Here is a 16,437-nt window from a genome sequence, read left to right on the forward strand (position 1 = left end):
TTCCAAAAAGTCCACTGAAAAAGTCTCAGTAAATGACCACCATTTTACTGAGATTATACTTCATCCTATATCATCTCATCTCATGTCATTTCATTTCGTTTTCATTTCACTTCATGCCATGTTTTATCATAATCAACTTCATTTCATTTCATAATATCATTTTCATTTAAAAAAGTTACGTATCATTAAAATAGAAATAAGACGACCTAAAGGTCTTAGTTACCAGGTCATAAAATCCCTTAAAAAAAAGTACACCGGAAATTACGATTTTCACCATTCGCTTTGACGTTTGACATTGGCAACATTGTAATAGTGTTGTTCGAAATAATTTTGATGCGACTAAAGCAGCAACCTAGTACTATCATAAACACTAAATACTAGTTTTTTCTAAGCTATTCTGTAGTCCTTCCTAGAATTTTTCCAGCCTATTAATCTAACATCATATTTTACACAAAACATAAAAATTATGACGTATAAGCTTTTAACTTTAAGTTACAATGTATTGTTAATTTGAACTGTTAATCAGTTTCTAGTGGTGAATATCTTAAAATTTAAAAAATATCTTTGTCACCATTGTCAAGCATGTGATTTTTGTATTGTACCATGGTAAACGAAAATAAGTGTTAAGTAAAAATGAAACGGCAGTAAACCAGATTGTGTTGCCAAAGAAAACGATTTTCAAAGATCCACAATATTATTTAAGATTTTTCTATTTGTATTCTAAAGAAAGATTATTCTATTAAATTTTCCACAAAAGCACAGTAATTGCAATCATTATCAAACGAAATTTTGGTTAATCGCTTTTATTCCATTTCTGTTGCTTCTTTGATCTATAAAAGTTCTAATCTAAAACTAAATGTTTTAAGAACTTAACTAAAAAAATACGTTTTGACGTTACACAGCAATAGGTATTTGATGAGAATACCAAAAATACTAAATAAGGATCGCATTATGTGCACAACACTAATAAAATTTTGCCAAGTTGCTCGAAGATGGCAATATGGCTGCAGCGTTCGAGTTTCACTGGCAGTGCGCGGTGCTCGTTTCGTTTCTCGTATAGGATTGGTGTTCTTGACGGCTCAAAGTTTCATTTTTTATTTTTTGTGGTTATTCTCTTTCTTTACTTCAATTTGTTAACGAATATTACCAAAATTAAAGTTATTTCATTCTTGTAGTCATCAGAACTTACTCGTCGACAAAATGGCGTCGCTTCACAAGATTTTGCAGCCAAATGATTTTGTTCAATTTTTCACTCTTTCATGAAAATATGATTAAAATTTATTTGTTCAGTATATTAATAAGATTTTTTTCAATGAAATGTTTTAAGAAAATCGGTTTTGAGCCAATATTATACGAGTAACAGTGAATTTCTTAAATAATCACCAAAATGCACCTGGTAAGTGATTTTTAAGCTTTATTGTTTACAGCTTTAGTGTTTATGTTTATTAAGTTATTATTTTTGGGTTTAAAATCGTGTAGAAAGTTCTGGAAGGCTAGGGTGTGGCCCTGAAATAAAGGAAAAATTTAAGACGTAGTACTGTATTTTTGGGTTTTTAAGATTGTTTACAATATATTTACGAGGTTTTATGTATTAAAATGTTATTGTCCCACGCAAGAAAAGGTTTTGACTGATTCTTTGTTACGTAATCTTTCATTAGAGACCAGTGAAATTTAATTTGGTTAAGGACCCATTTTAGCAATTTTGCTTTGAAAATCGGTCTAGTTTGTTTTACAGGAGTAGTCATACATCATTCTATGACTATTATACCAAACATTAGCATAATTTCAATAATGTCTATTTTACAACTGTTTGTTTATGCAAGGCACTTATCAGTGAATAAAACAATTTTTGTGTTGTATTTTTGAAAAAAATAGTGAAATATATAAATAATAATAATAAACAATTGAACTTTGTTTGTGCTTCTCTTCAGTGGTCTGGATAATTTGATTTGGAAGTTCTTCTAAAAAATACTGTATATTTTTTCCTAAGGGAAACTTTAAAGATGTATAAAAACATTCCTGAACATAACCTCACTTACTGAAATATTGCATCGGCTTGTACATCAAATCAAAAACATTCATTGAAATTCAAGCTTTCCAATCTTAATCTTGATGATCTGCTCTTTTCATTGATTTATAATTATTTCTTTTAAACTTTAGAACATATTCAATGAATTGATGTATAGTTTTAAAAGATACGATACTGATTTTTCCATTATTTCCTACTATGGCTATGCACAAAAGTGCCTTACATTTTATAAAAAAATGGTTAGAAAACTGGAATTGGTGTTATACATATATTTTATTTCTTTATAGATGCTGACAATTAAATAAAAATGTGTTTTTGTTACAGAAGGGTTCCATAAATGAATCTGAAAGTGATTCCACAAGTGAAAAAGGAGATAAAAGTGACTCCAGCGAATCAGGCTCTGGAAGCGAAAGGTAAGTTCTCTACTATTAAATAATCAAATACCAGGTGTCAGGTAAATATACTGAAGACGAAGACAGTTAACAGTGCTGAAATAAAAATAATAGTGGCATGAAAATTAATTATTTAAAGACATGGCCAAAGCTTTGGCACTGCAATGAATAATGTTTTCCAATGAATAATTTAGATGTTTACAACATTTGAGCTTATTGATCATGCTTAATGATATAGTTTAATGTTTATGTTGTGGTTATTATATTATTCCTAATAAATTTATAATTGATCAATATAGTGGATGTATTTTGTTTCTGTTCTTACAGTGGTATATAGAGAAATTCAGTGGTATTTAGAAATTACTATAATGGTCATTTATATACATAATATCTCAATATTTTAACATATATTCAGAGTAGTTTAATATAAAAGTCAATAATATGATAGATATATATGAAGTATATGAGTGTAAAATATTTATCTCGAGTCATGTGATATGTTCCAGTAACTAATCTCAGTCTCTTGCTGTTTGGTGCCTTGATATATTGAACCAGTTCAAAAGCTGTTCAAGTTGTTTTTCTTATAATTATTAAATTAAATACAACTATTAACAACTATAAATAAAACTATTCATTTAAAATTCTATGATTCAAATTCGAAGTGTAAAAATCAATATCATTACCAATAATATCTGGGTGATGAAGATTTCAACTTCATTTAAACATATTGTAATCCATCTTTGGTAAATAAATCTTGGTTTCTTCTACAAACTTATATTGATGGTGGCAGTAATGTCTAATGAATAAAAATAATCCATGAACTTAATGCAAAATACCCCAAAAAGGAATTTGGGTTAGCCAATCACTTTGTAATTATTGTCATATTATTCCCATAATCATTTTATAGCTATTAATAAAGCAATAAAAAAAAATTAAGCAATGAACCAATATGCCTTTTCTTGATTGGAAAGGCTTCATCTACATATTCAATACTCTTGAAACAAGCATCTAAGTAGTTGATAAAACATTTTTTTTTAAATTGGATTTTTTTTATATTAAAATTGTAATTACCCAAGTCATGCTAGGAGATATAAGCATTTCTTCAATTATTAATGTTGAATTTGTTTTGTTTTCAAAAGGAAATAAACAAAATAAAATAAAATCTTATTATGCTTGCTTATTAAAATATCATAACTCCAGTATTTGTAAAAAAATTGTCAACTTATGTAATTGTTTATTTTTTTATTTACAGTGAAAGTGGCTCTAGTTCCTCAGGTTCAGGATCACACAGATCTGCATCAGAAAAATCTGGTGTAGGGGGTTCACATCATAGTGATGATAGCAAAACATCACATAACTATGATAATGCGAATTCATCAAAATCTGACCATCATACTGATAAAAATAGTTCTGATGAAGACTCAGCACCAAAGTCTAGATCTAGAAATAGCCATAGCAAAGTAAAATCTGATCTTTGGGAAGAAAATCCAGATATATATGGAATCAGAAGATCAGCACGGCCAAGAAAAGAGCCAGATAGATTAAAATTAGCAGATAGTGATTCTAGTGAAAGAGATAGAACTCACAGTCGGAAAAGTAGAAAAAAAAGGTAAATGCTTTCAGAATATAGGTACTATAATATAATACATAATATAACTGTGAATAGTAAATTATTCAAAAAGTCCAGAACTCACAGTCGGAAAAGTAGAAAAAAAAGGTAAATGCTTTCAGAATATAGGTACTATAATATAATACATAATATAACTGTGAATAGTAAATTATTCAAAAAGTCCTAGATGAGTTAAAATGCCATTGATTTATTGATTAATACCTAAAATAACATTGTTTTCCATTGTAGCAACTCATGGAATTCTGATACATCAGAAAGTGACAGTGAAATAGGGGGCTCTCCACCACCACCATCAAAGAGACCTGGCCAAAGAAGTCTACCTCTGAGGAAAAAGAAACCGAGTAGGAGAAGAAGGTATTCTAGTGACGAAGAAGAGAGTTCAGAGGGTACAGATGATGAAAGCAAGAGGTAAATATATAATTTTGAAATTATGTTGATCAATTCTATTATATAAAAATGGAAAGAATTTCAAAAAAGTGTCTAGCCAATAAAAACGTGTTCTTATTGTGAATTAACTCCAGACCTTAAGTTTATGTTAGTATTGCATTCAGAATACATGTGAGATATTTGTCTAGTCGAACAACAACAAGACGTACAGGCGCAGCAGTTAGTTATAAAGAAGCAAGTGATGAACAAACTGATTCTTCTGATCTTTTGGAGGTGGAAGGTGTGGAAGGAGATGGTGAAGCTGAGCCAGAACCTGAGGATCATAGTGAGACAATAGAACGAGTTCTGGGAATGCGACGAGGGAAAAAAGGAGGTACTTCAATAATATAAATGTGTATGATATAATATGTAAATGAATAGCACAATTTATAATTTCACCTAAGTTTTAGTATTTATGCTTTTTATTTTAATTTGCATTTTGGTGCAAATATAATGTTAAATTTTAGCTAATATCTTCTTCTCATTGTGCAGTCACTGGCAATGTGACCACCATTTATTATATAGAAGAACATGGAGACCCTAATGAAGGTTGTGACCCTAATGATGAAGACTCTACTGAACCTCAATACCTGATAAAGTGGAAAGGATGGTCACATATTCACAACACATGGGAATCTGAAAAGACAATTAATGATCAAAAAGTTAAAGGCTTAAAGAAACTGGAAAACTTTATTAAGAAAGAAGTAGAAATCTCATGGTGGAGACAGCAAGCTGGACCTGAGGATATAGATTACTATGAGTGTCAGTCTGAACTACAGCAAGAATTAGTTAAAACCTACAATAACGTTGAAAGGATAATAGGTAAGAAATTTACAGTTTTTCTTTAAACTTTATTTTGAATTTATTTGAACTAAACAAAAGTTCTTTTTCACTGTACAGCTGAACAAAATCGTGAGCTAGAAGGTGGTGGAACTGCTCATGAATATTTTTGCAAATGGGAATCTCTTCCATATGCTGATGCAACATGGGAAGATGCAGTTTTAATAGAGAAAAGATGGCCTGTTGAGGTGGAGCACTTTAAAAGTCGAGAAGCTGCTAAAAGTACTCCATCTAGGCATTGCCCTGTATTGAAAAGGCGACCCAAGTTTCATCAGATAAAAGAACAACCTGAATACGTGGGAAAAGATTCAGTAAGTAGAATAAAATATTTTAATCCTAATTTGATGAAGATTGTTAAAATCCTACATTAATACTCGATTAGTTGTTTTCAAATTGGTAAAACGCTTAAAATACATACGTATTTGGAATACATTCTATTATTAAAACAGAATTTTTAGTACGTAAAATTTAGAATTTCGAACATCATTCCATTCATTCCTCAATGTCCAATCTCATCAGACATCCGCCATCTTGTTAACACAAACGAATTCATAGAACGCCATTTTGAAATTACTGTCATCTCATTGCTACGCCATCTATTGATCAATGCTAAAAACTGGAAGACTCTTGTTATCGGGTTAGTTACCACAAGGTGGCGTTAAATTAAAAATAGTACTTTTTAAGTCTACAGAGAAATCATATTGAAATTTTCAATTTGGATTCGGTTTTGATATTTGTTCACTGTAAAAAAGAATCGTATCGCGGAATGTTATATTTTACTTAATGCACTTGAATTATTACTTGATTAAACCTGATTAAAATGTATGCTTTATGTATCGGAACAATTTGATTATTGCAGAGTTACCACTTGAGAGATTATCAAATGGATGGATTGAATTGGTTAATTCACTCATGGTGTAAAGACAATTCAGTAATTTTAGCAGATGAAATGGGCCTAGGCAAAACGATACAGGTATTATATTTGGTTATTGTAACTCAGTTTTTTTTTTTTTTTTAAATAATAATTATAAAAGTAATTAATGTTATTCAATTTGATTTCAGACAATTTGTTTTTTATACTATCTCTTCAAGTCGCAACATCTGTATGGACCATTTCTTTGTGTAGTGCCTCTGAGTACAATGACTGCCTGGCAAAGGGAATTTCAGCAGTGGGCACCCGACATTAATGTTGTTACTTATATTGGTGATGTTAGTAGCAGAGATATAGTAAGTACATGTCATAGTCATTTATAGTTTCAGTTAATTTTTTTAATAGATAACTAATTATAATTTACTCATTTCCTTTTCAGATTAGGCAGTTTGAGTGGAGCTTTTCTAGCTCAAAAAGACTGAAATTTAACGCAATATTAACCACATATGAGATTTTGTTAAAAGACAGACAGTTTTTAAGGTCTTTTAGTTGGGCTTGCTTGCTTGTAGATGAGGCTCATAGGTTAAAAAACGATGACTCTCTACTATATAAGGCCTTAAAAGAATTTGATACCAATCATAGATTATTAGTTACTGGTACACCTTTACAAAACTCACTGAAAGAATTGTGGGCCCTTTTACATTTTATAATGCCTTACAAGTGAGTATTAATGAGATATAATTATGTAGATACATAATATGCAGTGTGTGAAATAAAATAAAAATGACGAAAGACATACATTTTTAAGTAAGCATTTCACATCAAACTAAATATATCTTAAATTTGCAGGTTTGAGTCTTGGGAAGACTTTGAAAAAGATCATGAAGATGCTGCTACCAAAGGATACGAAAAATTACACAAACAGTTAGAACCGTTTATATTAAGGAGGCAGAAAAAAGATGTAGAAAAATCATTACCTGCCAAAGTGGAACAAATATTAAGGGTGGAAATGACATCTATACAAAAACAATACTACAAATGGATATTAACAAAAAACTATAGTGCACTTAGAAAAGGCGTAAAAGGTTCAATTAACACATTTATCAATATTGTTATTGAACTAAAAAAATGTTGCAACCATGCATTATTGACAAAGCCAGAAGATTTCGAGTCTAGAGCTTCTCTTGCTACTTCGGATGCTGTTGAGGTCAGTGAATTTGGTAAATGATTCCTCTGCCCTGTTTGTTGTTTTTATTGATTTAACTTTAAAACAAAAGTATTTTTTTGCAGAAACTTCTTAGGGGCTCAGGAAAATTACTTTTGCTAGATAAACTGCTGTGCAGGTTAAAGGAGACTGGTCATAGGGTTTTAATCTTTTCTCAAATGGTCCGAATGTTAGACATTTTAGCAGAATATTTACAAAGGAGACATTTTCCTTTTCAACGTCTTGATGGAAGCATTAAAGGTGAATTGAGAAAACAAGCACTTGATCATTTTAACGCTGAAGGTTCGCAAGACTTCTGTTTTTTGTTGTCTACTCGTGCTGGTGGGTTAGGTATTAACCTTGCCACTGCAGATACTGTGATAATATTTGACTCAGACTGGAATCCTCAAAATGATTTGCAAGCACAAGCACGAGCACATCGTATTGGTCAAAAAAATCAGGTATGTTCTGTGACTTATAAGATGTGTGACTGAATATATTGTAACTTGAACAGAAAAGCAACAAATATTACTACTGCCGCCTTCTTTAGAAATAATAAATGAATGAGTTAGCTATCCACAAGCATCACTTTTTTTAAGTAATTTGACACTCATAAAAATTGCAGGTTAATATTTATAGGTTAGTGACTGCAAGGTCTGTTGAAGAAGATATTGTAGAGAGAGCAAAAAGAAAAATGGTTTTAGACCACCTGGTAATTCAAAGAATGGATACTACTGGAAAAACTGTGCTGAACAAACGGGATGCTTCAGGGACCACAGCCAATAATCCATTCAATAAAGAAGATTTAAATGCTATTTTAAAATTTGGTGCTGAAGAGCTTTTTAAAGATGATGAAGAAAATGATGAAGACCCAGTTGTAAGTACTAAAATGAGCTAATGGATATGGTATATTTTCCCACATGAATCAAACATAGTATATCAAGCATGTAATTTTTTACAGTGTGACATTGATGAAATTTTGCAAAGGGCTGAAACCCGGGATGAAGGTCCTGCAATGGTGGGTGATGAGTTACTGTCAGCTTTTAAGGTGGCTAGTTTTACTTTTGATGAAGAGAAAGCTGTCAATGAACTGAAGAAAGATAATGCTGATGAAGAACCTAAAGACTGGGTAAGTAGTTTTGGTAGTTAAATTCTAACAAGTGAAGCAAAATATTTTTTATTTATTTTGATTTTTTAAATTTAGGATGACATCATCCCTGAAAATGTTCGGAAAACAATAGCAGAAGCAGAAAAATTAAAAGAAATGGAAGATATTTATTTGCCACCTCGAAGAAAAAATCAACTACAAAATAATGCTGATGGTGATCAATTAATTTATTTTTGCAACAAACGAATCTGCTTGACTCTTGTCTTTAGCTGCATTTTGTAATATTAGAGGTTATATTTAAATTTGTGATAGTGATTGCTATATTTCCAGAGCTATATTTCCAGAGAATTTAATTTAAAAATATTTGCTAAGGTGGTAGAAGACGTCGCGGTCGTTCTGGTGATGGTGGCGATGGCGATGGTGTTGATGGTGACGGTGAGGCTGAAAGCGATGCATCTGATGGTGAAGCCAGTGCTGATGATGATCGACCGAGAAAAAGAGGTCGTCCTCCTGCTTCACATCGGGAGAAAATCAAAGGCTTCACAGATCAAGAGGTGAGAGCCAATGTCTATCTGTACTATTTTTTTGTAGTATATTTAGTTATTTGGTTGACAAAAAACAGCGATAAATGTAGTAAAAGTGATTCAAATACCATACGAGTTTTGAGTTTGTTTTGGCATTGGCTAATTAGAGCATACTATTGTTTTTTTTTAAAACACGAAAGGACTTAATGCGTTTACTCTTAATTAGAGAGTATTGCGCAGGTTACATAAATTACTCATGCGTTCCAGTACGGAGCTTAGGATTGGTAGTATTAGAATATTTCTGACTGACACTTTCACTTCAAATTTCAAAATGTCTGGCGGCATTCGTTTTGTATTGCAGTTGGGCTTTGGACAACCTCTTAACAGATAGGCCAAGAGCCTGTATTTGGCCAAATATAGTTAAATTGTACAATAACCAGAATAGAATAATTCTTATCTGTCATTTTACATGAAAATTTAATAATAATTAAAAATATTTACAGATAAGACGTTTTGTGAAAAGCTATAAGAAATTTTCCGCGCCACTGAAGCATCTCGACAGTATAGCGTGTGATGCCGAATTACAAGAAAAACCATTAGCTGAGCTAAAAAGACTGGGTGAAATACTGCAGGAAAGATGTAAAGCTGTACTTAGTGAGACAGCAGAACCAAGTAAGTCACAAATTGAGACTTAGAACATATTTATTTGTCTTCATTTATAAAGGGATATAAGGTATAATAGATATTACGTTCTTTGGAGATAATTGTTAAATACTTCATGGTATCTTTCCCTGTGTTATTTTTAGCGATTAATTAATTACTAAATGTTAAAAAAATGTATAGATTAAAAAGTTGATTTTGATTTAGCATATTCACCTTTTCTTACTTTAAGTGTAGACCTAAGTGTTACCTTTAGATATACATAGTGTTAAATACGAAAAAAAAGGAGTAATTAAAATACATTTCTTTTTCACACTTTTGGTGGTGGGGTTTTTTGTGGGCCCGTGCGGGTGTGTACCATCGTCCTGCCCATTTCTGCTCTGATGCAGTGATTCGTTTCGGTTTGAGTGGGTGGCGGTATTTATGTTGTTGATGTGTATGGGTTCTGGCACCAGCTTAACAACGGGTGGCCCGTGAGCTCGTCCACTCGTCTACGAGCAATAAAAAAAAACTTCCAACTCTGCCCATTATTATTATAGGTAACTAACCAAAAAAAAATCTCGTAATTATTGTGATTTTTTAAGATTTGATCCTCTTCAGAATTTATTCACATAATTACTATTAAATACGTTAAGAAATGTTCTACTTTCTACGATAATGGTTTGCATTTTTGTTTTATAGGTGAACAAAATGAAGGCCGTAAAAACAACAGGAAGACATTTAAACTCGGAGGAGTACCTGTAAATGCGAAAACCCTAGCTGCATGTCAAGATGAGTTGGCAGCTTTGGATGACTTTCTGCCACAAACTAAAGAAGAACGTCTCAAGTGGCAACTAGATTTTAGGTATGCATATTTTATTAAATAGCCATTGTATTTAACAAATTACATTTATGGCAAATTAGATTAATGTATGAAAACGGAATTCAGATATAAACTGCCTTTTATTTTAGGACGAGACCAGCGAATTTTGATGTTGAGTGGAATGTCTCGGACGATTCAAAATTACTAGCAGGAATATACCAATATGGTCTGGGATCATGGGAAGCAATAAAAATGGATTCTTCTTTCGAAATAGGAGATAAAATATTAACGAATGAGGATAAAAAACCTCAAGCAAAACACCTACAGTCGCGAGCAGAGTACTTATTAAAGCTTATTAAAAAGTTACTGGATCAAAAGAATGGAAAACAAAAAATGAAAAAACCTCGACCGAAGAGGGCAAATAAAGAACCGGTCACCAAAGATATTGTCGAAGATGACGGTAGCTCAGCTGAAGATAAAAAAACTAAAGGTGTTAAAAATGATAAAACTGAAAAGGTAAATGTCGATAAATTAATTGATGCAAAAACTAATTACCGTTATAACTGATTTTTCATATTCTATTGTAGGGTAAATTAAAAATTGAAGAAGTTTCTACACATGATGAAACTTCTAACGATAAGAAAGAAAAAGACAAAAAACGTAAAAAAGACGAAGACCGCAAGGGTGACAAATCTAAAGGACGGAAGAAACCACGACAAAGAGGAAATGAAGGAATACCAGGTCCCATGCATTTTACTGCCAACAATGAACCAAGGGCCTTGGAAGTCTTAGGAGATTTAGATCCATCAGTTTTTGAAGAGGTAATAAAATCAGGATATAAAACTATTAATGTAAATCAATGAGTAAGTATGTGTATTATATTCATTTCTAATTTCTAGTGCAAAGAAAAAATGAGACCAGTTAAAAAGGCTCTAAAGGCTCTCGACAATCCAGACCAATCTTTATCGGAAACTGAACAAGTGTCAAGAACCAGGGCCTGCCTCACCCAGATAGGTACTCAAATAGATTTGTGTGTTGAAGCATATCCAGATTCTCAAAAAGTAGAATGGAGAAGTAATCTCTGGTACTTCGTTTCAAAATTCACTAACTTTGATGCAAAGCAGTTGTACAAGTTGTACAAGTATGGCCTAAAGAAAAATGAAGCTTCAAAGCAAAAAGATGGGAAGCATAAAGAAAATGTCAAGGTAAGTAATGGAATTAAAAAAATTAATGCATAACCTAATGATAAAAAGTAAACTTCAAATATAATTGTTTTATTTCAGACAAATAATCGTAATAATCATAACTCCATAAACCATTTAAAATCATTCAAGAAAAATTCAAATTCAAAGCAAAAAAGTGATACAAATGATAAAAAAGAAAAGAAAATGAAGCTAGAAAAGGAGAAAACTGATAAGCACGATAAAAACCAGCATACATCAGGGGTCAAGAGAAAACTAGAAGATGGAGAATGTGACCCAGAACCCAATGATAATAAACGCCACGAAAGGTATGTTGTTGATTGACTACTCTGCATTAACCTATTCATGAAATGATTTTCTGTGATCAATTTCACCTGCTTTTTCATTGTAACGGGAAATCCAGAAATAGATTAATAATAAAATATACCTGATAAGAAATTTAGATACAATTAAATAATTCAACTGAAATTTCAAAAATTACTATGAGAGCATTCTTTGTCATTTAAAGAAAAGAAGAAACTTAATGTTTGTACATTTGTATTTTTATATAATCAGTAAATTTATACTGCTTTGTGTGTGTTTTGTTATTACACTGTTTATCTGAACATAGACAGAATTTTCTTTAGCTGATTATTATTTAATTTAATTATTAATTTGTTGCCTGGAGCTTAAATTGAGGTAACATTTTACTTATGTATTTCAATTGGCAATTTAAATTTCACGCTATTATTTCGGTGCAAGCTTCTCATGCATAAGTATTGGTGTGTTGGTTCACTTACATTTCCATCACTATGCTCACACCATATCGCTTGCAACCCTGCAGAACTAAACGCAGAGACAAGGATCGCAAGTATAAAGATGGGGACTTGAAGCAAGACGATTTGATGTACAGAGAACGGAGTCGGTCGGAACGAGAGAGGGATCGTGATCGAGAAAGGGACAGGGATCGTGACCGAGAACGCGATCGAGATCGCGAAAGGGACCGAGACCGTTCGCGGACACGGCGGGACAGCGGCGGCGCGGGGGGGCCGCGGGCTCGGCCTTATGTGGCACAGCACGCGCACGTCGAGCACCCCTCGCACCCTGCACACCCCGCCTGGACCCCGCCGCCCTATCCCGGGCCCCGACAGTACCGCGGAGACCGCAATCAGAGACAACACGATAAAAGAAGGTAAATAATACTCTTTTTGCTGCGAAATCTGCTACAACTATGCATTACTTCCTCTTTGTAGTAGTAATATCTGTACTTTATTTAACACTTAACTCTCCCACCAAACCATATCCCAACCTATAATACCAGGCCTATAATTTCTATTGTGTGTTGATGAGCCCATTGATGTTACTAAAACTAAACACCGATAGATGTTGTGTAAAGGAAAAACTGTTTCAAACTTACATAGTTTTCTATATTATAGTGCTATTAAACAGAAAATTACCACAATTTTTAATTTTAGTTAATTCTCATATATTTTAACACGCAAGCGCCTATGATCGTCCTGAAATATTGGGAACTCATTAAATTAGAAAAAACATTACAAGAACTTATTATATAAATAAATAGTATTTATAAAGTAGTAGTTGTTGTCATATAACATGTAGTTCTAATATAACTTCTCCATATTAAAAAACGTAAATTTTCAGTAGGTATGGATTCAGTGGCATGGCAGGTCCATACGGTGGCTATTATGATAGCACAACAACCATGGCTAGTGGTATGGGTTTTCCGCCTGTGAGGCCTTACGCAGACGACTGGAGAGGATATTCACAGCCTGAATATGGCTACGATGATCGGGAGTACGAGCGTGAAGTTTATAGAAGAGATTACGATAGACGCGCACCACCAACATGAGGATAGTGCGTTATTTGCCGATAATTTGTAAATAATATATGTAAATAGTCCGTAGTTATTTCTTTGGACATCGGTTTAGCCGTTGCTTAAAGTGTAAGTGACATGTGCTGTGTTTTTTATCTATGTGATAAGCGAAGCGCTGGTTCAGAACTGATTAATAAATAAATAAATAGTGTTTATGTGAGACTGTACAGTAAATTTATTTATTGTCGTATCAGTCGATTGTTTTTGTACATATTTTAGACAATTACCAATAATTTTAAATTAATTTCTAATGTGTCGCCAATTTTACGGTTTAAGTATTTTGTGTGGTCTGTTTTTTATTTATTCAATACTGTGTTATCATTATAATTGAGTAATTGATTTGACAGACAGGTGATATGCATAGTTGATAATAAAATGTACAAAGTTAGTAATTGTTTCTAGGAATGCATGTAATACAATCATGTGCAATCAATAATGTGTATAGCTTAAACAAAGAGGCACATAATCTTTTTTCATTGCATTTCTGGCAATGTACAGAAGTGTACGTATTTGTAAACTAATTTCTCATTATATTTGCATTTCTGAGTCCTGCTATGGATTCGAACAGTCCTATTTTTATATTATGTAAAGTTATTCTCGGATAAATAAATGGAATGGAGTGAAAGTGTATTGAATGGTATAAAACCATAATTGATAAGCAAATAAAGAAATTATTAAAGTTGAAACTATATTTCGTAAAACCTATCCTAACCTCTTCCTAGTCCTTAAGAAAATCAATTTAAAATGCCTGGGTATGTATGCAAATATATCGATTCTATCTTGTCCCACAATGTGAGTATGTCAGGATGTCTTATTTGTGTATTTAACGATTATAGTTTTTGGCATATACATAGTTATTTTGTTTTATGAAATGATTAACCGAAACATTAAAAATAGTGGAACTTTGGCCAATGGTTTGTGAAATGTTCTTTTTTATTTTGGTAACTGAGGTGATAAAGCAGATGAGATGAGCTTAGTGGCCACCGCCCACCATGCATGCCATTGCGAGAATTTCAGACTCAATTGGGACAATGGAGATTCAATTGCGTTGATATACTGGCTACTTGTTAACGCAAACGCGTCAATTCATGGCGCACAATTCTTTGGAAATTAAAATGTTATCGATCGTTAGCGCAACACCAAGCACAACAATAATTCATTATGTTAATATTTCGTCCAGGGAGGGAATCGTTTGTGGAGACATGACAATCCTAGGTACAAGTTATTTTCATAGGGCCGAATAATTGCAGTCTTATGACTTGATTTTCTGCGTAACCTACGTACCTAGTTCTTAAATCTTGGTTACCTGTTTAAAGGGATTTCCCGTTGAAATACAAGGAATCTATAGAAGGCAGGTGTCGCGTCATTTTTAATTTTAGCTTTCATATCGATTGCACGTTACACGTGACTCGGTTTTTATGGGTTATGCTACCTGTGTGTATAGTTTAGACTGCATAGTAAAGGTCATTTAAAATCAAGCTGAAGTTGTTTTCATCGACAAGAAACCAAAGGGGATGGCCCATTTTAGGCCCAAAGCGGACAATAGATTATAGAAAAAATACTTAGTGCATTAATTTTGTCATAAATAAATATGCATTTACTTTCTTGCAAATAAGCGCCACTATAGTTTACAATAAGTAGTTTAAAAAAAGTAACTCTATTGAAAAAACAAGGATTTTTATTTTTGCGGGAAAAATATTGCCAGCTTCAAAACCTTTTACGTATGAAGTAAATATTTTGAGTATATAAATAAATCATTCTAAGTATTATCATTAATCAAACGATTTTAATGGATTTTATGCACATAAAATAACATCGAAGACATACCCATTGGACTTTAACTTGTAACTATACTTGAGACCTTAGAACTTATATCTCAAGGTGGGTGGCGCATTTACGTTGTAGATGTATGTGGGCTCGAGTAACCACTTAGCAACACCAGGGTGGCTGTGAGCTCGCCCACCCATCTAAGCAATAAAAAAAACTTTACTAGTATTGTTATTTAAACATGTACAACTAAAACAAAAACATAAAAAATAATGTGTACTCGTAAAAAAAAGATTAAGATATAAATCAATTATCGGTTATTTAAAAAAATAATCGATATATGAATTTCATGTAATTATTTTTCTTTATACTGACAACACTGAATTTAATCTGACTGACTGATACTTCGCTTGCTGCTAGCGATGTGAACCGATTACAATTTCTGGCTCCGGTTTATTACCGGTTTTTTTCTCAAAAAACCGGTTTTTTTAGGTATTTTTAGGTTTTTTCCAATAAGGCTAAATAATCACTAAATAAAACAAATTTACGTACAAACGAAGAGGTTTCTTCATACAATTAATTGGGTGAGCATATTTTATATAGGCTTTTAATGATCATATATATTAGCGATGTGAACCGATTACAATTTCTGGCTCCGGCTTATTACCGGTTTTTTTCTCAAAAAACCGGTTTTTTAGGTATTTTTAGGTTTTTTCCATAAAGGCTAAATAATCTCTAAATAAAACAAATTTACGTACAAACGAAGAGTTTTCTTCATACAATTAATTGGGTGAGCATATTTTATTAGGGCTTTTAATGATCATATATATTATCCAATAATAAAAAGTTTTTTATTTTTGATTTAATACTATTGTATTAAATCAAAATTTTGATGCAAGAGGCATAGTTGGTCTACTGCGTCATTCAAAAGCCTTCTGGATGTTAGCACGTGCCAGCAATTTCGGTGTGGTTTACCGTGGCGGCTTCAGTCTCAATATACATTCGCACTATATTCACTGCGGCCGCCGTAGTGTTCGGAATACCCCGTTTTCGCGAATGCAAAAAATCCAGAATACCAGGATTTTTAAAATTGTTTGTGGTTTTTTCTG

General features: G+C 32.5%; 1 protein-coding gene and 1 long non-coding RNA gene across 8 annotated transcripts; one reads left to right on the forward strand and one right to left on the reverse strand.

The window, feature by feature from the left end:
- Nucleotides 1–965: 965 nt before the first annotated feature.
- On the forward strand, nucleotides 966–14,247 carry CHD1 (Chromodomain-helicase-DNA-binding protein). 7 transcript variants are annotated; one of them, XM_038010787.2, is made up of 24 exons: nucleotides 966–1,396; nucleotides 2,354–2,442; nucleotides 3,674–4,030; nucleotides 4,280–4,459; nucleotides 4,627–4,811; nucleotides 4,970–5,299; nucleotides 5,378–5,628; nucleotides 6,177–6,290; nucleotides 6,380–6,544; nucleotides 6,628–6,908; nucleotides 7,038–7,395; nucleotides 7,479–7,853; nucleotides 8,018–8,269; nucleotides 8,354–8,521; nucleotides 8,597–8,714; nucleotides 8,873–9,054; nucleotides 9,528–9,696; nucleotides 10,366–10,528; nucleotides 10,636–11,002; nucleotides 11,074–11,307; nucleotides 11,386–11,691; nucleotides 11,770–11,996; nucleotides 12,512–12,859; nucleotides 13,330–14,247. In XM_038010787.2, the coding sequence occupies exons 1-24, from the start codon at nucleotides 1,388–1,390 to the stop codon at nucleotides 13,535–13,537; spliced, it is 5,436 nt and encodes a 1,811-aa protein (XP_037866715.1). In that variant the 5' UTR covers nucleotides 966–1,387; the 3' UTR covers nucleotides 13,538–14,247.
- Nucleotides 13,073–15,070, reverse strand: LOC119628508 (uncharacterized). Its single transcript, XR_005244680.2, has 2 exons — nucleotides 14,868–15,070; nucleotides 13,073–13,184 (listed from the first exon to the last, which is right to left on the reverse strand). It is a non-coding gene; the product is annotated as an uncharacterized LOC119628508 (long non-coding RNA).
- Between the last annotated feature and the right edge of the window lie 1,367 nt (nucleotides 15,071–16,437).

Source organism: Bombyx mori, chromosome 5 (genome assembly GCF_030269925.1).
Source record: "Bombyx mori chromosome 5, ASM3026992v2".
NCBI classification, from domain to species: domain Eukaryota; kingdom Metazoa; phylum Arthropoda; class Insecta; order Lepidoptera; family Bombycidae; genus Bombyx; species Bombyx mori.

What these genes read in the sequence shown, in the direction of transcription:
- CHD1 (XM_038010787.2), top strand. An exon ending in ATGTTAGTAGCAGAGATATA is followed by an intron (nt 6,545 to 6,627) that starts GTAAGTACATGT and finishes TTTCCTTTTCAG; the next exon opens with ATTAGGCAGTTTGAGTGGAG. An exon ending in AGCATAAAGAAAATGTCAAG is followed by an intron (nt 11,692 to 11,769) that starts GTAAGTAATGGA and finishes GTTTTATTTCAG; the next exon opens with ACAAATAATCGTAATAATCA.